Raw genomic sequence first — 24,630 nt, 5'->3', positions numbered from 1 at the left:
CCTCTCATTCTTTATTATCGTCATACATACACATGTGCGTTTATAAATACACCCTGCTGAGATAACTTAGTGTTGCTCATATGTGGTTAGGAATGACCTCTTGGAACTGGATAGCCTATCAGGGGGCTCATCCCAGGAGAAGACTGATTCTCGGGTGGAGCCTTGTGAGAATTCTCCCATCCGTGCCGGAATGTCTACAGGTGCTGTCACTTTTCAGGTCCTATTTAGTCAACGACATGGTTGCCATTTCCTGGGTGTTGCTTCCCTGTCATGTGGAAGACATAGTCTTCCAGTAGATGTTCTTGGTCCTCTGGTTCTCATAATCTTTCTGTCCCCTCTACCTCTATGTTATGTGAGCCTTAGGTGTAGGGTTGTGTCATAGATGTATCAGTTTAGGTTGGGGCACTCTGAGGTCTGTTGTTCTTTGCAATTTAACAAACTGTGGCTTTCTGTAACGGTCTCTCTGCTTCAAAGAGAAGCTTCTCTGATGAGGGGTAAGAGCTACACCATAGCATTTTTTTAAAAGAAAAATTCAAACATCTTCTGACTCCAAAGATTATAGTCATATTTTCATTGGCAAGAATCTTTTTTTTTTTTTTTTGGTTCTTTTTTACGGAGCTGGGGACCGAACCCAGGGCCTTGCGCTTCCTAGGCAAGCGCTCTGCCACTGAGCCAAATCCCCAACCCCGGCAAGGCAAGAATCTTTAATTTAAAAAAAAATTAATTTAAAAATTTAAAAATTTCTAAGAACACTCCTTGTCACTGAAAGATTCAATTCCTTCCACCAATGTCATGGTTGCTGGTTTCAGATGGTTTCCTACCCACTGGCATGCGGTATATATACGTCCTTTTTATTTTTAAATCACAGAAATAATGTATTAACTGAAACTTGAAAAAAAAATAGTTGCTTGCCATCCCATCACTACGGCAAGTGGTTTCCCTTTCCTTTCTGTGCACAGTCATTTTGTGAGTGTAATGACCCAAAACTGTGCTTTGCTTTTTTGACCCAGCAGGGCATGAATCATTTCCTTCATGATTGCCCAATAGAATCACAGTTTTTACGGGGTGTGTAATATTTCACCAATATACATCGTTGTTTCTTCATTTCCTCTCTTACAGAATGTTTAGACAGCTTGTAAGTATTTGCTACTACAAAGAATGCTTTCAAAAAGTTTTATATGCATCCCGGGTCTGTCTTCATGTCTCAAATCCAGAAGTGGGATAGGGAGTCCATGTGTATTGGTTGAATATTTCCATTTTTGTACGTATGCAACAGGGTCTCACCCTGAGCTCAGAATGATTTGGAACTCATCATATAGCACAAACTGGCCTCATACTAGTGGCAATCCCCTTGCCTCAGACTCTTGGCTGGTGGGGTACATCCTGTGAGTACCAACAACTTCTGATCAACAGTTCTTAAAGCACCACTTTTGTCAGAAGCAGAGCCTTTGTTAGTGATCTGGTATCTACTTTCCTAGTCTCAGGATTCACCTGGAAGCTACCAGTACAGCTTCAGAACACTGGAAAATGGTGCCCTTGGTCTCGACACCTTTATTATTCTCTGCTGAATCCCTGAGGGCTGCTTGGGATGTGTTAACCTGAAGCTTGGCAGGTACAGTGTCTACAGGGTCTTCTGCATCCCTGCATCCCTGCATATCTCATTGCCCAGCCTTGCTGCTCAGAAGTCTTTACACAAGCGAAGGAGGCCCTGGCACTGCCCTCAGCCTTGGGATGATGTCCTAAATGCATCTAAGAACAGAGCAGCCCATAAGCAGGCAGACCTCTGCTTTTTGATTTCTAGTTTTAACTGCAGATGGAACAAGGCAGTACTAAGTTAAAATAAAGTATCCTGGACTCCAATTCATTGAAGAGAGTCAGCAGGGATGGCTTTAAGGAAAGGCAGTGTTGCAAAGCTTCATTCAGTCACTAGAGCACTCTTGCTGTGACATCAGCTAAAGATCTTACAAACCCCAAGAAAATGACCCAGGGAGCTGCTTAGTGAAGGGTTCTTTCTGTTCCTGCCACTATTGTCTTGATCCATCCTGGATAGGGTGGACTTGGATCTTTAAAGAATACGAGCAACACACACTTAGCCCCTTCGTGTTTTCAGAAGAGAAACGCACCTTCCAATCTATGAGGTTCTCCCCAAGCAAAGCTGACTAGAAGCGGGGGACCTTGACTACCTGGAATGTGCCCTAGTGGAGCACAAAACGTGCACATATCCGGGTGTATCCTCGATTCTAGATTCCTACGACCACTCCACCGTCCAACCACTCTGCTTCATAACTGACATTCCCAGTAACAGCCCTCATCTCCTACCAGATCCCCAGCCTTTGGAATGCTAAAGCTGATTAGCGTCTGCAAACCCACCAGTTCTGGGGACCCCCTTCTCCTGATCTTACAGCTCTGCGCATATCCCTTCTGCTGACTCTCCCCAGGGACCTGACTGTCCCTTGCAGATGGTCACCACCCCTTAGGTAGTACAACTTCCCGGGACACCCCAAAGTCTGCTCTCGCCCCCGTCCGGTTGCTTGGAAATGTGCAGCGGGCAGCGACGTCACACAGAGAGGTGGGTGCCCTCTGCTCGGCGCACCAATAGCGCGGCCACCGCCGGCCTCTTCTTCTCCAGCTATTGGTGCTTCTGGCTGCTCGGCTCCACCCCAGCCCGCCATGGCGTCAGCCGCCGCAACCCGGGGGAGGAGGTTCCCACTTTAAGAAGTGAAGTTTTCCTCCCCCTCCCCCTCCTACCCACCTCCTGCCGCCTCCCGCGCCCCACGGGGCCGCGGATGGAGCTCCGCCGTGGCGGCGTGGGGAGCCAGGCTGCCGGCCGGAGGATGGATGGGGACTGCCGCGATGGCGGCTGCGGCAGCAAGGACGCCGGGTCGGAGGACTATGAGAACCTACCGACCAGTGCCTCGGTGTCCACCCACATGACAGCGGGAGCGATGGCCGGGATTCTGGAGCACTCCATCATGTACCCGGTGGACTCCGTGAAGGTGAGGAGCGCAGAGGACTGTGGGGGAAAGGAGCCGGGAGAGCAGCCACAGCAGCGCGCGCGTTTGCATCCCGCGCAGCTCCAGCCCGGGGCAGAGCCACGAAGCCACGCTGCCGGTTCCCCGGGGCGCGGCGACAGGCCGGGACTCTCTCCCGGATTGGGTGCGTGCAGCCGGGGCTCCGGGAAAGCGTACCGTGTCGCTCCTTCCGCGATGTCTCGGGGGAGTGCCCCCAGATCCCGCCAGGGAGTCTTGCACTTCTGACGCCGCCGCAGTCTCTGGGGGACAAGTGGCGAGCTCTCAGTGCGCGGAGGTGACTGTGGCTCTGAGCTGTCCGACCGCGCGGGCACTGCACGTGCGCCGCTACTGAGGGAGCTGGTGGCCGGGAAGCGCTTGCGGCGCTCCTCCGAGAAACTTACACCCCCCACTCCCCGGCCTCCTCCCCTCCAACCCGCTCCCCGGCCGCGCGCCCTCTGGCCCCGGCGCGTGCCTGCTGCTCTGGGGTGGTTTAGGGGCTGGGGAAGAGCCAGCAACGCCTTTTCGCCGTTTCCCCAGGCTCCGGGCAGCTCTTTGGGGGATACTGGGTCAGCGACACTCTAAAGTGACACCTCCCTTCCCACCCAGTTCTACTAGAAGACAGTGGGGACAAACAGGGATCTTGGCTGTCTTTCGCTTGCTGCGACGTGGACCTGCAGACTTGTACTGTACGGCTGTGGGTTGTGTAATAGGCTTCCAGTTTGACCTGGTCACTTCCCCCAGGTAGTTTCGCATGCGCTTCTGTCAAGAGGCGGCTTGAACAGGTGAGATTTGTTAGACCCAGAGCTGCCTGTGCTGGACCTAGAGAGGCCCCACAGGAGTTGCAGGAAGTAATACCTGTACTGATACTGCACTCATAGAGCTGGAACACCGGGAGAGACTACCCTGGGAGTTAACATATGAATAAACCGAGGTGCAAGGAGTAGAGCGGAGAAACTTCCTCTGAGTCTCAGCCACTTGAATTCTGGGCTGCTGTTGCCACTCTGCTTTGGGGAACTTGGGAGCCTCACTAGGTGGCAGTTATTTTGTAAGGCAGGGTGCCAGGTCTGTACACACGGAAACTACCTTTTCGCTGATGTGGGCCCCACCTGAGCAGGTATGAATATCTGGGTTTTCTCAGAGGGGGCAGTCAGTGGCTGGACAGGCCAAGTCCAGTGAGCATGATGCTGGGCATGAGGCCAGCTCACTGCCAGACCTGAGTCATCTTCACCTCTGTCCCTCTACTGTCCTAGTGGGGAATCATGCAGTGCTCCTTGTCTGCCACTGTTGAGGGGGGGCACGGGACTTGTTTTAGATTTTTAAATCACCTTAGAAAGAGCTGGAATTAGTACAGGAAAGATGGATCAAATGTAAGGACGTTTTCTGCAGTCTAATGTATCTTGGTTAGAGACGGGAAAGTTAGGAGCTATATATGAACAGGTCACAGATCTGGAGATGACATTCCATCGAAGGAACCCTTCCACCTGTGAGGACTGGTGTCCCTTTGCTATGAGTTCTAGTTCATAACACTTTAGCTTACTTTGAAGGTTAGAGATAATTATTGTGCCTTTCGGTTTGACAGTCCAGGCATGTCTCTCCACATTGTAAGTAACACACTTTATGCTTACTTCTCCCACTTTCCCCTCCTACCTGTTTTGATTTAGACTCCCCCTTTGTACTTAGTATTTTCAAAAAAAATTTCCATCTGTGGATAGACAAACATAGGCTATAAGTGTGTGTGTGTGTGTGTGTGTGTGAGAGAGAGAGCGAGAGAGAGAGAGAGAGAGAGAGAGAGAGAATGTGTGTGTGAGCTGTGAGGCTGTGAGTGTATGTGTGAGTGTTCTTGAGTGTATGAGTTGTGAGCATAAACGTGAGTGTGTATGTGAGAGTGAATGTGTGTATATGTTTGTATGTTTATATGTAAGCTTGTGAGAATGTGTGAGCTGTGTGAGTACATATGTGAGTGGTCTTGAGTATATGAGCTGTGAGCAAATATACTGTGTGTGTGAGAGTGAGTGTGTGTATGTATATATGTATGTGTGTGTATGTATGTATGCATGCATACATATATGTATGTGAGAGAGTGTGAGCTGTGTGTGAGAGTACATGTGTGAGCGTTCATGAGTGTGTGAGCTATAAGCATATACTTCACACTGTGTGAGGGTGAATATGTGTGTGTGTGTGTGCATGTGTGAGCGTTCATGAGTGTGTGAGCTATAAGCATATACTTCACACTGTGTGAGGGTGAATATGTGTGTGTGTGTGTGCATGTGTGAGCGTTCATGAGTGTGAGCTATAAGCATATACTTCACACTGTGTGAGGGTGAATGTGTGTGTATGTGCGGGTGCGCTATCTTGAGTTGACACTCAATGACTTAGCAAGGATTCACCTTATGAGATTTGCTTGTAAAATGAAGTTTCTCATTGCCAGTCAGCAGGTTCTTCTAGTACTGAGGCTGATCCCATAAGCCAGTCAGTAGTGACCCTCTGGACTCTCTGCTGTTCTTAGACTCACAGGTTGAGGGTGTGAAGTTCCTTCTGTGTTTCCCCTGGAGATTTTTTTGGGCAGCAAGGATTTTTTTCGTTCTTCCTAGTTTTCAAAGACCACAAAAAGGCACAGAGAAAGTTAGTGTCACAAGCCACATGACTCCAAGTAGGCAGCAGGTGAGCCAGCGTCTCCCAAGATCATCACAGTTGTCTGTACCTAACCTGAGGTGGCAGGGCCCAAATATGCTCTAGTCATGGAAACAATTCATGTGGGAAGACCACAGCTGCGTCCATCTTAAAGATTTTGAATGATGAAGACAGAGTAATTGAGTCAGGAGGGCGGGCTTGGCTCATAGCCCTTTAGCTCACTGCTGTCTGCCTCAAGCAGGGACCCGAGCCTTTGTTTTATTGGGGAAAATGGGCAACTCCTTCACCTTTAGCCCCTCCTCCTTTGTATGGCACATCTATTTTCCTTTGGTGTTAATTATTACAGCTGAAACGAAGGGCATGTAAATCATATCTTGGAAAGAAGAAAAAGATTTCTATGATTTTTTAAAAGGCATTCATATTTTTTTTGAACTTGTAAATTGTCCAGTGTGAGTATTGAGTCCACCTGCTTTCTTTCAGATTTGCTATCTGAGGATGTGTAAGCTGTGGGACCCAGGGCGGGTCCTTTGTAATCAAAACCTGCTGATGTCCTTGGGTTTGTGGTCTTCCGTACAGAAAGAGGACTTATGGATGAATCTCATGATCAAATACTGAAGTTGCTTTTTCATGAGGTTCTGTCATTTCCCGATGCTACTTTAATGTCCAGTGTCTTTCAAACTGTGGGTTCTGATGTATTAGTGGGCTAAGCATTTGGAAGACAGATTGGTGACAGTCTGGTATATAAGCAGATATGATTTGGGTAGGAAGAAACACTGTTGAAGTTCTGTTTGAGTCATGTACCCCAGGGACCATGTGAAAAAGTGCATCTGGCCAGGCCAGATAGTAAATGTAAGGACCTGCAATGAATCCTGTGCTTGGACGATGAGATGGGAGGATGGAGAAGTTGAGGTCAGCTTGAATTTCATAGGGAGTTCATTCAAGGCCAGCCTGAGGTACTTAGCAAGACTCTATTTCCACACAAAGTCTGAGCATCATAGAATCTGATGGTCTGCAATTTCTCTCCCAGCAGCAATAGCCTGAGCTTCCTTAAGTTCATATTGGGAAGACTTGCATCAATTTCTCTAACCTTCCCTATTCCCTCTAGTCCTCACAGACTTGTATCAATTTCTCTAACCTTCCCTATTCCCTCTAGTCCTCACAGCTGCCCCATGATTGTAGCAACTGATAGAGGGATACCAAGTCAGGGATCTAGGATGCCCGGGTGTCTGCAGACTCTTGTCCAACTGCGGCTTCTCTCTAACCCAGGCTTGGCAGCATGTCCCTAGAAGCCTCTAACTGGTGGTGGCAAGCGAGTATGGTAGCTTAGACTGGTCCGTGGGGTGGAAGCAAGAACCCCACGTGGTCAGGAGTGCTGGCGACTGTAGGGAACATGCCAGGTGGGTGGAGGAGGAAATTCCATCCAGATTAGGCAGAGACCATGCAAGTCAGCTTGGTAAGCACAGGGAAGAAAGGAAACAGGAAAGATTTGAAGTGGGGAACTTCTGCTGACCCTTTCACAGCCCTTCTTTGAGTGACTTGTCAACAAAGCCCTGCTCTAACCCTTGCTGGGTGAGCCCTCTGTTCTCCAGGCACTGAAATGGCCAACACTGCTTACCTTACTGTAACTCCTCAGGGGGCCCTCATGGGTGTCTGTGGGGGTTGGGGGTGTCTTAAGCATGGATACAGGCTAAGCATGGATACAGCCTTTGGGGACAGTCCTGGTGAGGCAGGTGCCAGGACACCCCTCAGCCCTTGACTTTTTCCATTTGACTGGGAGGGAACACTGGCAGCTGCCAGATTCTCCTGCTCCCAGTTCCTCAGGCTTTAGAACAGAGTGTGGGACAGCTGATAGTGCAACTTCAAGGGGCCACGAAGTCCCAAATTACTCCATTCCCTGGAGCCATATGAGATAGTACTTTCTCTCCCTCTCTCTTCCTTTCCCTGCCCTTCACCGAGGAGCGCTTTTGGATAGGTGAGTATTAGGCAGACAGACATGGAGTCAAAAGAGTTCTCTTCAACTAAGTTCTTCCGTTCTTTCATGACACCCGGGTGCACTCTGATAACCAGATCTGCTGTCTGCATCCCTTTGCAAAGTTGGGACTTGACCCACACATATTCCCCTTGTCCAGGAATGGAGGGAACAAGCTGGGGGCGGGGTCACAAAGGTGGGAAAATAACACTCAAGACAACAGTGAGTAGCAAAGGGGTGTGTGTGTGTCAGCATTTAAAAAATAATCAAACGACCTTTATTTTTAAATTTATACATAAACTTTAGTTAGTTTCTTTATTTATTTAGACAAAATCCCTCGGTGTAGCCCTACCTGGCCTGGGACTCACAGAGTCACTTGACTCTGCCTCCTGAGTGCTGGGATTAAAGGTGTGCACCACTATACCTGGTGTGTAAGTTAGGGTTACAATTGCTGTGATTAAAAAACGACCAAAGAAACTTGAGGAAGAAAGGGTTTATTTGGCTTGCACTTCCACAGCACGGTTCATCGCTGAACAGGGACTCCCACACAGCAGGAACCTGGAGGCAGGAGCTGATGCAGAGGCTATGGAGGGGTGCTGCTTACTGGCTTGCTCCCATGGCTCGCTCAGCTTGCTTTCTCATAGAACCCAGGGCCACCAGCCCAGGGATGATGCCACCCACAATGGGCTGGGCCCCCTACCCCATCAATCACTAATTAAGAAAATGCCTCTTATGGGGACATTTTCTCAATTGAGGCTCCCTCCAGATAACTCAAGCACATCTGGTCACTTTAGCCTTTTAAAATGGAGTGGCATTTGAGGTCTTTAAAGTTTTTATTCATCGTGGTAGGGTGCATGTGTAGGTGGAAGTCAGGGGACAGTTTTGTGGAGTCGATTCCCTCCCTCCACTTTTAAGAGAGTTCAGGGCCTAGAACTCAAGTCATCAAGCCCTTCACCTGCTGAGTCATCTTGCTTACTGTGCATTTGGAGTTTAATGGTGGGGGTGGGAGTTAATAGACTCTTTCTTAAGTCACACAGGGGCAAGCGTTCAGGGCTTCAGGGTGTGTTCTCCAAACTTTCTACTGGTCTTTATTGGCTACGTTTTTGCCACCTTTACCATCTCTTCTTGGATGAGGTTTTTTGATTCTTACAATAATCTACTTCAGGCCCCTAATCTCACTTTGCTTTGCCTTGGGCGTGTGTGTGTGTGTGTGTGTGTATGTATGTATGTGTGCACGCGCATATGCGTGCACGAGTTTGAGTGCATGTGTATGTATGTGTTTAAATATTTTTTAAAATTATGTGTATGTGTATATGGCTGTGTGGTTATGAGTGCTCATGGGGACTCGAGGTGTTGGATCCCCTGGAGTTGGAGTTACAGATGATTGTGAACCACCTGGCATGCATGCTGGGAGCCAAACTCTTGTCCTCTGAAGCTCACCTGAAACATGCCCCCCCCTTTTCTTTTGAGACAGGATAGAGATGGACCTGAAAGTCACTAGGTAGACCAGGCTAGCCTCAAACTCCTTTCAATCCTGCTTTTGAGTGCTGGGATTACAGGTGTGAGCCACCATGCCTACTGAACTTTTTGCCTTCTGGTTGCAGGTAACTAACTGCCTTTCCTGGCTCACTGGGTGAGCTATCCTCTCCTCTCCCTTCCCTGCCTCTTCCTGCTTCTCATTAAGCCAGTAAGGGTTTCTCTGGAACCCCAGTGCTTCCCAGTCTTTTCCTATCTCCCCTTTTACTCAGCTTCCTCTTTGGGAGACATTGATGTTTGTTCTTAATCTGAAGCAGTCTGGCCCCACACGGTGCTCCCCAGGGACATAGCACCTGCAGCCCTGTGGTTTGACCTTGCTATTTCCTGCTCTGTCTTTGGTGAACTCAAAACTCTCTGAAGCTCAGTTTATTTTGTCCTTGGAGTTGGTATCCCAGGGTTCTGCTCCCCATGGCTGAGTTCTGATTTACTTATCTGTAGAGGAAAACCCTAATTTCTGTCTCTCCTTCCCTTTGCTGGCCTCACTGTTTCCTGAGGGCTTCTCCCCTCATTTATACTGTGGGAATGTCTGGTTGACATGGTCCTCTGTCAGGGAAGGCTACCTTCATTCCCTTTCTTTTTCTATCTCCCTTTGCTGTTCTCCTAGAAGTCCGTCTCTTCCTATTGGTCAGGAATTCTCATGACCTTTCACCTGTCTGCCTGGCAGTGGGCTCTGTTCTTACCTGTGTAATCTTGACATAGTTTCTTAGCTTCTCTGTGCTGTTTTCCCACGTGTAGAAAGAAGACACTGTCCCTCTTCCAAGGACTCGACTCTCTGCAATCTACTTCTCTACAGATCTCTATGGATTTACCACCTGACAGTGCATGTGCCTGTCGTGAGTGTGTCTGTGAAGGCACACAATGCATGCATACACATGTGATATCATTGGCCTGGAATTTGGTAGTTCAGCCAGGCTCCAGGGATTAGAAGTACACCACTATACTTAGTGTGCTCTTTCCCTTCCCTTCCCTTCCCTTCCCTTCCCTTCCCTTCCCTTCCCTTCCCTTCCCTTCCCTTCCCTTCCCTTCCCCCCTCTCTCCCGTATGTATGTATGTATGTATGTATGTATGTATGTATGTATGTATGTATGTATGTATGTATATACACAAGATCTCACTGTGTAGTCCTGGCTTTTCCTGGAAATCAGGATAACCTTGAGTTTACAGAGATCAGCCTGCTTCTGCCTCTCCAGTGCTGGGATTAAAGGTGTGGGTTCTGGGGCTCACATTACAGGTCTGTTAGGACAGCTGCTGTCTGGCCTAAGTTTCTTTGTCTTTGCTTCTTTGTACTTGATTCTAGAAAGCTGCTCTGTCCACTGGGCAGCTGAGTCCTTGGGTAATTCAACATTGCCCCCATTGGTACTCAGAGCTCTGGGTCTGTCCTCCCAAGGCCCCATCAACTGCTTTTCTCATCCCTTCCTACATTACAGAGAAGCCAGGACCCCAGACGGCCTATTTTCCTTCACACTCTCTTGCTGCCCAACCCCCATTATAAGGGAACAGGGCTCTCTCTTCCTCTAGGGGAGTTGATAGTGGTGGAGAGGTGTGAGGGGAGGTGTGACTGGTATGAACCACCCAGACAGCAGGATTGAGTCCTGACTCTACACCCAGGGCACATGACTTAACCTCACACTTCAGATCCCTTCACAGCAGACTGGGGAGCATTAATGCCAGACCCACCTTGTAGGGTTACAGGAAGGAAAAAAAGTGACAATGTATACCACATCCCTTCCTCGTGAAGCTCTCAGTAAAATGATCTTTCTTTCTTTCTTTCTTTCTTTCTTTCTTTCTTTCTTCCTTCCTTCCTTCCTTCCTTCCTCCCTCCCTCCCTCCCTCCTTCCCTCCTTCCCTTCCCTGTCCTTCTCTTCCCTTCCCTTCCTTTCCCTTCCCTTCCCTTCCCTCCTCCTCCTTCCTTTTCCTCTTCTTCTTCATTTTTAAGACAGGGTTTCTCTATGTATTCTCTATGTAGTCTTGGCTGTCCTGGAACTTGTTCTATAGAACAGGCTGGCCTTGAACTCCAAGATCTACCTGCGTCTTGTGTTTCTGCTTGGTGCCCCCTACAGCCTCTCCTGGACACAACCTGTCTGGATGTCACGATCATTGGCTCAACCCCCCTCTTCCCTATCTCAGTGCCCTTCTGAGAGCCTATCCCGAACCCTGTGGTGTGGCCCCTTCAGCTTCTTTCTGGCCTCTGCTTGTGTAAATGGAAGACAAATGTATCTTAGTCCAAGGTGTGTTATGGCTTCCCCATCCCTGCTGTCATGGTTTAGGGTCTTGTCCATGGGCTTGGCTTCCTGGTCTCCCTACCTCCCTTCTATTTTGATTTTTGATTTATTTTTTATCATTTCCTCCGAACTCACACTGTGCCATTTGCTATATAGTGTTTAGATGTTATCTGCAGTTACAGAATTCTTTATTGCTTATTTATTGCGCATTAGACTATCAGCTTCCAGTGGGAGGGGCTTGTGTTCCTTCGGTCTTTGCATTTCTGTGACCTGAAACAGAATAGGTGCTAGGAAGCCTTTGGTGTGTGAATGTCTGCTGTCCGATCTGCGATCTGCGGAGATTGCCCTTCCGGTGCACCTGGCCTCAGAGCCCTCCGAGTTTATCATCTGAAGTCAGAAGAGTGGCATCACATCTGCTCAGACGCTGTGACAGGGATTCCGGGCAGTATGATTTTCAATAGGGAGGTTCTCTGCTGGGGCTACCCATGGTGTTTATGATAGTCAAAGTGAGATCCTGCTGTAGAGGTAAGGTTGGCTGCTTGATGTGGGTCATCTAGCTGGTTTTCCTGGTGCTAGTTAGACCCTGGAGCATGGGGGATGGGAAGCAGCCCTGCCTTCCTACACTCCATATCCAGTGACCCAGGGCTCTCCACACCTGGAAGCCCATTCACAGACAATAATGCCGAGTGTGGCTTCCATGGACTTCCCTCCAGCGTCCTCCCACTTGCCCACCAGATTGGGGCCCATAAAGGCATTCCTGGAATATTATTGGCCTGGTGAGTCAGGTGAATGAAGGTGGGACATGGCAGTTATAAAGAGTTACAAAAACCCAGCCAAAGAGAAGTGAAACAAATGAATATCTCTTGTAGTGAAACAAATGCTAGCATTGCTTTTGTCTTATTCTATATTATATGGAAATCATAATTTGGCCAAAAAAAAAAGAAAAAAAAAGAGAGAGACTACCTTAGTAATTTTGTTAAGGTCCCTTCCTTTTTTTTTTTTCATTTATTATTCTTTTTTTCATAGAACCTGGGAGTAGCTTTGTCCTTGTGGTGATTTAAAAGAATTGCCCCACCCCCCACTGGCTCATATTTTTGAATTCTAGGTCTCTAGATGATATGTCCTTATAAGAGGAGCTGTGTGTGTTGTTGAGGGTGGGCTTTGAGATTTCAAAATTTCACTACAGGCCCAGCCTCTCCCTTTCTACCTCTAACTTTTGGATGAGAAAAAAGCTCCCAACTACTGCCTCAGTACTCGCCTGCTTGCCTGCCAGCCTGCCATTGTGCTCTCTGTCACGATGGCCATGGACTCACGGTCTGAAAGCCCCAATAAACTCTTTCATAAGTTGCCTTGGTCATGGTGTGTCTTTACAACAGTGGAACAGTAACTAAGACACTTGTCACAAAACTGTCCCTTCATCCGGCTGCTCATCTTGCTTCACATTTGCTGACCCCTCTCCTCCCATACCCTGCACTAAACATCAAGCTGCAAAAATAAGAATTCCTGGCCCTTATTTTCAAAGTAGGCATGTTTCTTCCCTGTAACTAGATTCTAAGCAGGGTGAAGGGCTGGCTCCCTTTAAAGAGAAAACTCTTGTCTCCATGTGTACAGTAGCCCCCTTGATCCTGGGGGAGGGTGTGGTGGTGTAATCTAAGATATTCTGCCTATATCTGGAAACACAATCATAAAGAATACTGCACACACACTGTTTTTCCCCATTGGCAATACCTGTGATATAGTATAGTTTATACATTTTACACCTGAAGAGGTGAACACTAACCAGTGGTAAAAACAGAACAGTTATAATAAGACACTGTAACAAGTTATTTAAAATCTTATAAATATGATCCCAGCATCCCGGAGGCAGAGGCAGGAAGATCTCTGAGTATGAATCTAGTCTGATCTACAGAGTAAGTTCCAGGACAGCCAGGGCTACACAGAGAAACCCTGCTTAGGAAAACGAACACCCCCCCCCAGGCCCCTGCAAATAAAAATCATCAACAACAAAAACATGAATCATTTCTGGCATTTTCCATTTAATATTTTCCAAGCACTTTGACTACACGCCCCAACTCCCATCCAAGGCACAGAAACCTTAAAAGTCAATACTTTCACTTGGGCTAGAAGGTGAGGTGGGAGTTGTCGGATTCTGAGCGGCCACACTGCTGTTCTCTTGAAGGTCTGGAGGTTAGAACAATGTCTCCTGGCTTCCTTTGGGGACATTGTTAAATAAAGAAAATCATAGTGGATCCTGACTGCTCCTACCCTGTGATCTTTAGTCATTCTAGAAGGTCACATTGGCTTACAGAGGTGCCTTTGAAAATATTCACTCACCCTGTGTGTAATCCCAGACAGCACAGGATACTGTTGGCTTAGTCACTAAGGGACCATAGCCTTAAACTGGTGTCTTCTTGGAGAGAAAACAAAACGTGTTGAAATTGGGAGAAATCCCAGACTGCTTAAGGCAACAATTGCATAACAGATTTAGGAAATGTCTGTTCTCTAATGGTCAAGCTTAGCCCCTGTCCCAATGGTACTTCCTGTGTCTGATGAGCTCTTGGGTCCATCAGAAGTGGCTGGGCAGAGCCTTAGAAAGTTCCATAGCTTTGTGTGGCTGTCCACACAGTAGGTGCTGCATGCTGTAGCTGGAGGAAGCCCCTGATCCTGTAACTCCAGTGTGCTGATGGTTTTTATTTCCTGGGACATCCAGAAAGGGTATTTCTGAGATGTAGCTATGGGTGGGGCCTCAGAAGAGGTGCCTGTCCTGCGTATGCCAGTGTTGAAGCCATCAAACCAAGAAGACAGCCCTTTAGTGTTTAGTTCTTGGTCTTGTCATTATCCAGCTTCAGTGTTGGGCAAGTCCTTTCTCTGAGCTGGTTTTCTCATAGAACCACATATGAATCTGCTTTTGCTTTTTGACAGAGCTGTTGGGAGGCTCAGGTGAGATCACGTGAGTTAAATGGATTTTGTCAGCCTTAACGTACAAGAGTTAGAACAAGTTGTATGTAGCTTGTCATGTACAATGTGGTTAGCAATTGGAGAACTTCAGGCTTGTATCTAGGGATGGACTCAGCTCTAGGACCAGAAAGAACCTGACTCTACCTATCCAAACCTCCTTGTGCCATACATGTCTATACAATGGGGCTAAGAGTACACATTTCACAATGTGGTCTTGACATGGTGCAGGGCATGCTTAGAGCAGAGCCTGGCTTTGACTCATGCAGAAATAACGATGCACCATGGCTATTTCTAAAAATCGACTTGTCAGAATGCCAGTCTTTCATTGGCTGCGTGTTACCTGTCTATTGGCTGGTCTTCCTGATACGATGATCACTGTAGCCTGTTTGTATTGGTTTTTGCCTCTGTAATTCCATCCTTTTAACTGTCCTTCTGAGGCGTGAAAAGGGAGGTCCTGTTTCTCATTTCATAGATGAGAGAAAATAGAACTTCAGAAAAGTCACATTCCCTGGGCATGGGCCTTCTTTGACTGCAGAGCTGGGTTGAGAGAGCTGAGGCAGGGTGACAGGTAGATACAGTTTGGGATATAGACATGGGCATTAATAATTTGCATCCTTGTTCTGGGTTCCCATGGATGAGCAGAAAGGGTTGACATTGTGATGAAAGCAGCTGCAATCTTGGAAGGGCAGAACTGGAGTCCAGGGGAGTCCCAGTAAGAAGTCCTTTCATAGAATTCGAGGTTCTGATTCATGGCTAGTTCCTCAGTCATATGTTCTGGGGAGGAAGAGGAAGAGAAGGAGGAGGAGGAGGAAGAGGAAGAAGAGAAAGAGGAGGAGGAGGAAGAGGAAGAAGAGGAAGAAGAGAAAGAGGAGGAGGAGGAAGAGGAAGAAGAGGAAGAGGAGGAGGAGGAAGAGGAAGAGGAGGAAGAGGAAGAGGAGGGAGAGGAGGAGGAGGAGGAGGGAGAGAAAGAGGAGGGAGAGGAGGAGGAGGGAGAGGAAGAAGAGGAAGAGGAGGAGGAGGGAGAGGAAGAAGAGAAAGAGGAGGAGGAGGGAGAGGAGGAGGAGGAAGAGGAGGAGGAAGAGGAAGAAGAGGAGGAGGAGGGAGAGGAAGAGGAGGAAGAGGAGGGAGAGGAAGAGGAGGAGGAGGAGGAGGAGAAGGAGGAATGTTTATATGGCCATAAGACAGTTTTGGCTGTCTTTGACTTCTCTCTCTGAAACACACTGCAGTTTTGGTGGCCCTTTCTCCTTTCACCAGGCTGCTTTGGGACTTGGTATATGGATCTGTTTGAGGCTGGTCTGAGAATTTTTCTTTCCACTACAGTGTAAAAGTGACTTGTTTGGACTTGTTAGCACTGTGTTAGAGTTCCGTGGTCCACTAGGGCTGCAGGCTTCTCATCCATAATTGGTAAGTATGGGCACGCTCAGCCTGTCTTCCACTTGATCCGTTTGTGACAGCCCCATATTTGAAATGGGCTTTCATGATCGTAGTGCACACACTGTAGTACAGGCTAGTTTCTGACGCCCAGTCTTCCTGTTACAGCTCCACAAAGTTCTGAGATTATGGGTATGTATTATCACACCATGCAGAGAACACAGCTTTTTCTATCCCTCCCTCCCCTTCCTCTTTCCTAGTGTAGGTGTTGGTGTCATGGCATATGTACAGAGGTTGAAGGACAACTTTGGGTGCTGATTCTTACCTCCCCTCTTGTTGAGACAACTTCTCTTGTTGATCACTGCATAGGCCAGGCTAGCTGGCCCGGAACCTTCCATAGATTGTGTTGTCTCCACCCATCTTGCGGTAGAAGCCTGAGATTGTGCACAGTACTGTGTATGCCTTTATGTGGGATCTGGGGATTAAAACTCAGGTTCTTGCTTGCATGACAAGTGGTTTTTCACTGAGCCACCTCCTTAGCCTGGGAGCACAGCCTTAAAGCTCAATGCAGGTTGTTCCACCATGATATCTATTGTTAAACTGGGCTCTAGGGAAAGGGGTGTAGCCAGACCTGTGTTCATGTAGGACTGTAGGATTCCCTGTGGCTGTGGCCTTGGGCTTTGACCTGTTAACCCAGTTGAGTCCTCAGCTGCCTCCTGGTGTCTTCAGCTGGGACACAAGGGAAGAGGAGGTGACCATCAGAATGCACAGGGTTGTTGCTCAGAAACACTCTATGGACTTCTCATTGCATAGCCTTTTCCTGATTTCGAGTCTGCCCCACGGAGCACCAGGCAGATGAGTCTGGGGATGTCTTGGGCAGGGATACACCCTGAGATCATTTGGCTTCTGTACTGTGTACTGTCCTGATTTCTAAGCTTCTTTGTCTGTGTAGAAATAGGTACCATTGCCTTAGGGTCTCTTGACCTCCCTTTCTTTATGGTTTTGGCTGGTATTTGGCATCAGGAACTGAAGGTAAGGGGGTGAGTACTTATTTGTGGGGCACAGACTTGCCCACACAACCTCTGACTCAGCCATGGCCCCAGTTCTTTGTCTGGACATGGCAAAGCAGTTAGAAGTGTCTGGATTGAAAATGCTAGGTGACTGGTGGATAATTAGCTTTTAAGAAGTTGGACACGAAAGGATGCTGCCTTTGTGTGTGTGTGTGTGTGTATGTGTGTCTGTCTGTCTGTCTGTCCTGTGCATGGTTATGCAAGTGAGCTGAGAGCATCTTAATGAAGAGGTGGATTTTCACCATATCTGGTTTGGTTGGTACCATAGTCTCCAATCTGTTACCTCTAATTTATGTCCCTCCTGGGAAGACTGAAGGGCCTCCATGAAGATGCTTCAGGCCTTGGTTACCATCAGGCTAAGGTACTCATTGTGAGATAGATGCCTCTCCCATGAAGTCTGATGCCCAAGAGGATAGATGCATGTTACATCAAGTCCTCGAAGACAGATGAACCATTCTCAGGAACTTTGGGCTTCAAAGAGAAGGAAAGGAAGGGTCTTTGAGGTCTTGTGCAGGTTCAATAGGATCTCAGTGTGTGTCTAAGCTGAAGAAGTCATGGGTGTTAGAACAGGGATGCATGTATCTTTCCGATGCATCACAGCAGGTCCCGCAGAGAGCAGCTCATCTCGTTCCTTCTATTCATACACATGATGGACACTGACTCCCATCTCTCCTGGAGGCCAATCTAGCAACACGTGCATGAACCTACTGATCAGAAGAGTCTGTAGCTGTGGAGTTCCCTGGCACAGGAGGCCTTGCTGACTCAGCTTGTTTTCTGGGTGCTGTGCTTAGGAACGGACCTTTTTCTATGTCTAGCCAGTGCCAGGTAGTTACTCAGAAGAAACGCTAGAAGGAAAGATTTGGTCTGGTTGTAGTACCAAGAAAGTACCAAGATTGGAGATTCTTTCTTCTGCATCCCTTCTTGGATGTGCATGTGGTATGCGTGTTTACATGTGAATGGGGACATATGTGTATGCCAGATACAAGTGTGTTTTATGGAGGCTTGAGGTTGATGTCCAGTGACCCCCTTAATTACTCAATTATATACTGAGACAGGGTCTCTCAATTGACCCCCAGAGCTTTCTGATTGATTCATATAGTCCAGCTAGGTAGCCTGCTCCTGAGGATAGCTATTTTCACCATGTGCTGGAGACACACATGTTATAGGTGGACCACTGTGTCTGTCTAGCATTTACCTAAGATTCGGGGGATCTGAACTCTGGTCCTCATGTTTGTACAGCAAGTACTTTGCCTGTAGAGCTGTTTTCCCCGCAGTCCTAGAGCACCCCACTCAATGAAACCATATATCAAGCCATTTTCCCCCTTTGGTCTCTTAGCTTTTCCAGAACATCTGAGTATTAAGCACTTGTGCATGCCAGGAAGGGAAGAGGGGCTCCACAAACTCAATTCCAGCATTATTGAAGATTAGCTGTGTGCATCTTAGAGCTTTGAAGGGGTCAGCTCAGAAATGGCCTTTAATTCTATACAGGGCAACTCTCATGATCTGTGAGTCAGACCAACTCTTAGCTACTTCTGACAGACCCTTTCAAATTTGGATTGGAGTAGGAGAAGTTGAAAATGCACTATGCTATTATGGGATGCATAGTGCCATGACTACCGGAAGTGGTGGGCTCTGTTGACCCTCTCAGGTTTGTGAGCAGCGACACGCCTTGCTCTTTGTGTTTTCCGACAGTACTGTCTTAAGAAAGTTCCTGAAATTCTCTGTCAGACCCTGGAATCAAAAGTTCCTGCAAAGCTGGGCTGTCCCCAGAAGCTGCTGCACAATTGAGAACAGATGTCTGCTCTCAGAGTGACCAGGACGAAGGAACCAGGAAGCACAGGGCAGTGCCTTTTCATCCTGTATGGAGGGTCTCCAAAGACTAGAAGAGAAGTCTGTGTTTACTTGCAGTGCAAGGTGACTAGGGGTGCAGGGACTGAGCAGCAAGTGTGACTCGAACTCATGGCCTCTCTGTGCCTCGGGACACTGTGACTTCTAGGTGCTCTGAATATGCTTGGCCAAACATTCTAACCAGAGCCCCCGAGAAGAAAGCTGGGAGGGAGGATCGCTTGCAGTGCATTCTGGGAGAGGAGCCAAGTGCTCATGTCCCTTTTTAGGCCTGCCTTGTCCCTGGATTCCAAAGTGCCCGCCTTGGAATTGTGGTTCATTTTGTGGTTCATCACTCTTCAAGATTGTAGACCCTTCGTTCAAGCCAGCTCCAGAGTGTTGAATGACTCCAGCCCCCCCACTCCCACGAACCTTGGGGAGAAAGTCCCAGAGGTTTCTGGAGGGCTCTGTTTACAGCTTTCTGACTCTTTCCTGCTTGGGGACCTTTCATAAGTTCATCACCAGGAAGCTGAGTCATGCAGGGGTCAGCTGGCGTGATCAAAGATCACCCGGCACTGCTAGCAACTCACATAGGGTTGTCTGGGCATTTGCGGGGAGCAGTGTAGGAATGACAAAGAAGATGAGCTCAAAGGTTCCCTTAGCATGGCCCCTCTGGGGTGGGCTGGGTAGGGTGGCAGGCTGCACATCCTGGAGGTTGCCCATCAAGAGCCGTTGCCCACTTCATTCCCCTGATTTCTTTCCTTCTCTGAATTCAAGGCCAAGGTCAGAACCAAACAGAAACACAGTACAGAGGATAAAACGCCTCTGCCCGTCTCATGTTTGGGGTTCAGCTTGCCCTCTCTGCCCCTGCGCCGTGCTCTCAGGCTCGACTCCTGATACGTAGGAGGTTTATGGGAAACCAGACCCCTCACTCACTCATCCACCTTCCCATTCCACACCCTGTGTGCCTGAGCCCATTTCTTTTATTTGTGTGTGTGTGTGTGTATGTGTGTGTGTATGTGTGTGTGTATGTGTGTGTGTGTGTGTGTGTGTGTGTGTATGTGTGTGTTTACAGAGGCCAGAGGATAATCCTGGCCATTGTTCCTCAGGTACTGTCCATCTTGTCTATGTCTTCTATGCATCTCCGGCTTCACTTGGTGTAGTTGCTGGTTTGAGTCAAGGTCTCCTTATGTAACCATATGCTTGTTTCTCCCTCATGTGTACTGAGATTAAAGACCCGTGCCACTACGCCTAGCATTACCTTGTCTTTTTGAAACAGTCATGAGGCTATGCTATTTGGCCAGGTCTGCTTATCTTCCCTTCCTCTGTGCCCGGAGTGCAAGAGTTGTTTTTAAAATGCGGATTCTGAGGCATCTGACTCATGTCCTTTGCAAGTACTTTATCAATGATCGAGCTGTCTCCCAAGCCACACACAACTTTCTTTTGCTTGCATATCACCTGCTTTACGGTCAGTCTTGGTGTCCCCATGATGGTTCCCCACAGATCTAAATTAGGTGCCCTGCCTCTGATCTGATAGCACTTCCTATTTGGGCATTCAGAGCTTGGAAATTATTTGAGTGAACTGGAGTTTTTTCTTTCTCCCTTTTTCGATAGTAAATATCTCAAAGACCAGAACCCCACCGATCCTGCTGCCCCCAACCCTGCTGCCCCCCAGACCCCCAGAAGTACACTAATGGGTAGGGTAGTTTGTGGAGAGATCTCTGGCAGAACAGCTTGTCATTTTCCCTGCTGGGACCTCTGCAAACCTGACGTCATTGTCACCCTGGCCCTCATCTTCTGTCAGTCCTGGGAACCCTTCTCTAAGTTTTGCTTTAAATCATACACCCTAGTTCTTTCTTTCTAGGGAGAAGATTTTAGTCAGGGTCCACTCTCACCCATAATGGAAGCTTTCTGCCGTGTATTTGCATCCAGAGGAACCCTAAGTCTGTCTTGAATCCGGGGCTCGGCTTTGATGATGCTCGTGGCCTTGGCTGTTTTCCTGTGAGATGTGCCCCAGACTCTGGAGCACACAGATTCATTGTTGATAGCATGTGGGGCTTTGTGCATGTGGGTGAAACCCAGTTGGCCCCTGACTCCTTGGGCCATTGTTACAGTGTTTTAGTGGGGCACAGTGAGCAACAATGGATAATTCTCACAGGAGACAGACGCACAGATGCATCACCTGATATAATTATAAGCAGAGGAATGAGCCTGGCGATGGGACTGCTGTGAATTCTGCTTTTTCTCCTTTGTTTAATGAGCTAATTACCGGGCACACTTTAGAAGGTGTGGCCTCTGTGAGGGGTGTGGAAGCCGGCAGGACCGCACCCAATTCGCAGGCATGCACCGGGTGCCTGGCTCCCAGTCCGGTGTACATTTCAACCGAGCTGTACCCACTGAATCCTGGGGCCCCTTCTTTGTCTGGTATCAACACCAAGAGTTGTGTCGTAGGGCCACTAATCTTGTCACACACTCCCCACCCCCGGTCTCTCACACAGACACATAGATGGTTTTTGTCAGTTCCCTCGTGCCTGAACAGCTGGGATGTGTTCTGGGCGGTCGATGGCTGGGGTGGCAGGAGGCTGGCACATACTGGAGAGGAAGTGCTGTGTCATCAAGTCAAGTTGGCTTGTGGAAGGAGTAGGACTCGGCTTTTGTGGCCTAAGCATTTTGTCTTCCTTTGCAGGAGCCTGAGAGGCCCTGGATTTGGCCTTTCAGAGACTTCCTCTGTGGCAGGCTCCTGGCTTGGGGCAGTGCTCAGGGGGTGAGTGGGTGGGGAGCAGGGGTGGGTGGGGGTGGGACCTGACACTGGGGAGACCCAGGGCAGATGACAGACAAGACAAAGGCCAGCCCCTGGAAGGGCTGCAGGAGACCTCAGGAAATTCTGATTGCAGACTCTGAGATACATCCTTGGAGCAAACTGTAGGTTTCATCTTTTTGAAATTGAGGCTAGCTATATATAGAATATGTTGTTTTGCCCTTTTAAAAACTTTTCTTTGTGTATTCATATGTGGGGTGCATGTTTTTGTATGTGTAGGAAGAGGCAGAACCAGCTCTGAATGTTGTTCCTCAGGAGCTACCCACATTTTTTTTAATTTTAAAAATATATTGTATTTACACACACGGAACATGTGTGCATATGGAGGTCAGAGGACAACTCTTCTACCACGTGAGTTCTGGGTAACAAACTCAGATTGTAAGGTTTGGTGGCAGGCATCTCTCTACATGTTGGGCCATCTTGCCAGACCACTTTTGTTTTTTTTTTTAAATGTGTATGAGTGTTTTGCCTGCATGTATGTCTATGTTTTTGCACCACCTGTATGCCTGGTGCCCACAGAGTTCAGAAGAGGTCATTGGATATCCTAGAACTGGAGTTGCACATAGATGTTGGGAACTGAACCCAAGTCCCCTATAAGACCAGCCAATGTGCTTAACTGCTGAACCACCCCTCCAGCCGATCACATTGTCTTTGGAGAGAGGGGGTTTCCCAGAGAGCTCCCAGGGTCCACTTGTCTCTACCTCCTTGCCTCTGGGCCTGACTTGTGCATAAATTGTGGGGGTTGCAGTTGAGTCTTCCTGCTTCTTTGGCAAGCACCTCACTGACTGAGCCATCTCTTTGCAGGCATACCCTTCAGCAGTATTGAGTACCTCTTATTTATGACGTAGCTGGACTCAGACGTCGTTTCATCTTGCAAAACTGAAACCTGCCTCTTAAATAACAAGTTCCTATTTCTCCCTCCCCCAGACCCTGGCACTCCCCATTTTGCTCCCCATCTCTTTTAAATTCCACTCCTTTGAGTGCCTGACGTAACCAGAATCAGAATAGAGCCGCTTTTGCAATTGTCTTATTTCACTCAGCATACGGTCTTCCAGGCTCATCCATAATAGAACAAGTGTCAGAATTTTCACCCTTTTAAAGGCTAGATAGTATTCCATCGAATGGCTAAGACCACAATGTTTTTTTTTTTTTTTTTTTTTTTTTTTTTTTTTTTTTTCCGGAGCTGGGGACCGAACCCAGGGCCTTGTGCTTGCTAGGCAAGTGCTCTACCACTGAGCTAAATCCCCAACCCCGACCACAATGTTTTTATCTGTGGTGGACAATGGGGCTCTTTCTACCCATCCACATCTCTCTCTGAGGCTCTGTTTTTAGTTTTCCTAGGTGTAGCCCTACTCCCCACAGGTGGAATTGCTAGATCCTTGGGAAGTCTGCAAAGAGCTGCCTTGGTGTCTTTTTAAACCTCCTTACTAATAATAAAGAGTGCCTTTGAATGAGAATGACCCCCATAGGCTCATATATTTGAATGTTAGGTCTCCATTTGGTGGAACTGTTTGGGAAGGATTAGGAGGTGTGGAGCTGATATGGAAGAGGTGTGTCAGTGGGGGTAGGATTTAAGGTATTAACAGCCCATGCCAGGCTGAGTGTCACTCTGTCTCTAACCTAAGGATAAGCTATAAGGTCTCAACTACCGCTCTAGCACCAAGCTTATCAGCATACCAAGACACTCCCTATCCTGATGATTGGCCCTCTGAAACTGTAGGCAAGACCCCAATTAAACGCTTCCTTTTATAAGTTGCCTTTGTCATGGTGTCTCTTCACAACAATAGAATAGTAACTAAGGTGCACAAGGGTTTGCGTCTTTCCTGGTTTTCAGCCCCTCTACCCCGTTGACTCTTTCTGACAGAGTCTCATTATATGTCTCCCTGGCTGGCTCTGAGCTTAGACACTTCCTGCCTTAAGTGAAGCTTCCCAAGTGCTGGGGTTTTAGATGTGTACCATCATGCCTGTTTTAAGTTTTTTGAACAAGTGGAGTTATTTTTTTTAATACAGGTATTTTAAAGCTGCAAATATGTCCAATGTACATTAATGTCAGTAGACTTAACCTCCTTCAACCAAACACTCCTACACACTGATACACCATTGTTTATAGCCAGTGCTACCTGTTAAATAGGTACTGAATGTTTCCTTAGAGACAGTGTAAGCCTTATTTGTTCATACAGCATCTGGTGAACAAAAGCACCAGGAATCCACATGTCAAGCTCCTCTGCTGATCGCTGAGTCCCTGACCTGCACAGGAATTTAGGTCTGCTTGGAGGACTTTTAGTTTGGTAAAGTGAGTCTCACCACATTAACATTAGCTTTGGGTTTGCATTCCTAGACTATCTCAGAGGCCAGAACCCCTGCCTCCCACCTCAGGGCTGTGGAGAGAGAGGTCTAGGTCCTCTGGGTCCCAAGGGGCATGGGCAGGGGAGAGAGGTCCCTTGTGCTCAGTCTAGTAGCTGACCTCAATCCACACCTGGCTCTACCCTGGCTCTATTTTCCCAACACTCCAGAAGGCATTGAGAGAGGCCCAAGGCTTGCCACAGAGGAGAGCTTGCTTATAACAGACCACACAACAGTTTTAGGGTGTCTTGGGACTCAAGGACCCTTTCCAGTCCTAGGCTGGGACTTCAATAGGTATAAAGGTGATCAAGGAGGCCAGGTGAGTGAGCTTCCTGGAGCACTTTTGTTTGTGACTTTTTTAGCCCATGTAAGCTGATATTAGTGACAGCTCCCCATCCCCCATGCTAGTTAGCTGTCCAAGTTTCCTTTGTTACATAACCAGGATTAATTTAAGCAGTTCTTATCCCTTCATTCAGAAGCAAAAGGGAAGAGGGGTGACTGTAGGAGAGTCCGTCATTCCTCTGGGCCTTAGCTTTCCTTCTGTTTAGTGGGATGGCAGAATGGATGGGTTGCCTCAGGTGTGCTGGCGTCTGCAGACGGTGTTTATGGGTGGGTTTGCTCCCACCCTACGCACTGCCCTAGCTGACCAATATGCTTCCGTTTCCTCTTTCTTCATCATGGGAAGCACAAGCACACACAATGGGGTGCTCTGCAGGTGAGGTAGCTAAAGGTTAGAGAGGTGACATAATTTACCAGGTTACAGAGTTGAACTGGGACTTCAGTGAGTGGAGAGCGGAGGATTGGGTCATCTTTGTCTCCTTGGATCTTGAACCAGGTATAAGGCCTCAAATCAACTTGCAGCTAATGAATGAGGAGA

General features: G+C 48.0%; 1 protein-coding gene across 3 annotated transcripts in view; it reads left to right on the top strand.

The window, feature by feature from the left end:
• The first annotated feature begins 2,640 nt into the window (after nt 1-2,640).
• Nucleotides 2,641-24,630, top strand: part of Slc25a37 (solute carrier family 25 member 37) — a 42,422-nt gene continuing 20,432 nt past the window's right edge. Inside the window, exon 1 of one of the 3 annotated variants that reach the window (XM_063274297.1) lies at nt 2,641-2,996. In XM_063274297.1, coding sequence (XP_063130367.1) covers nt 2,787-2,996 — 210 coding nt within the window. In that variant the 5' untranslated portion in view covers nt 2,641-2,786. The remainder of the gene's footprint in view (nt 2,997-24,630) is intronic. The other 2 variants (NM_001013996.1, XM_006252266.4) reach the window with 2 other exon arrangements.

Source organism: Rattus norvegicus, chromosome 15 (genome assembly GCF_036323735.1).
Source record: "Rattus norvegicus strain BN/NHsdMcwi chromosome 15, GRCr8, whole genome shotgun sequence".
In the NCBI taxonomy this organism is placed as follows: Eukaryota; Metazoa; Chordata; class Mammalia; order Rodentia; family Muridae; genus Rattus; species Rattus norvegicus.
Note: the sequence above shows the minus strand (reverse complement) of the source record. Positions and strands in the feature narration are given on the sequence as shown.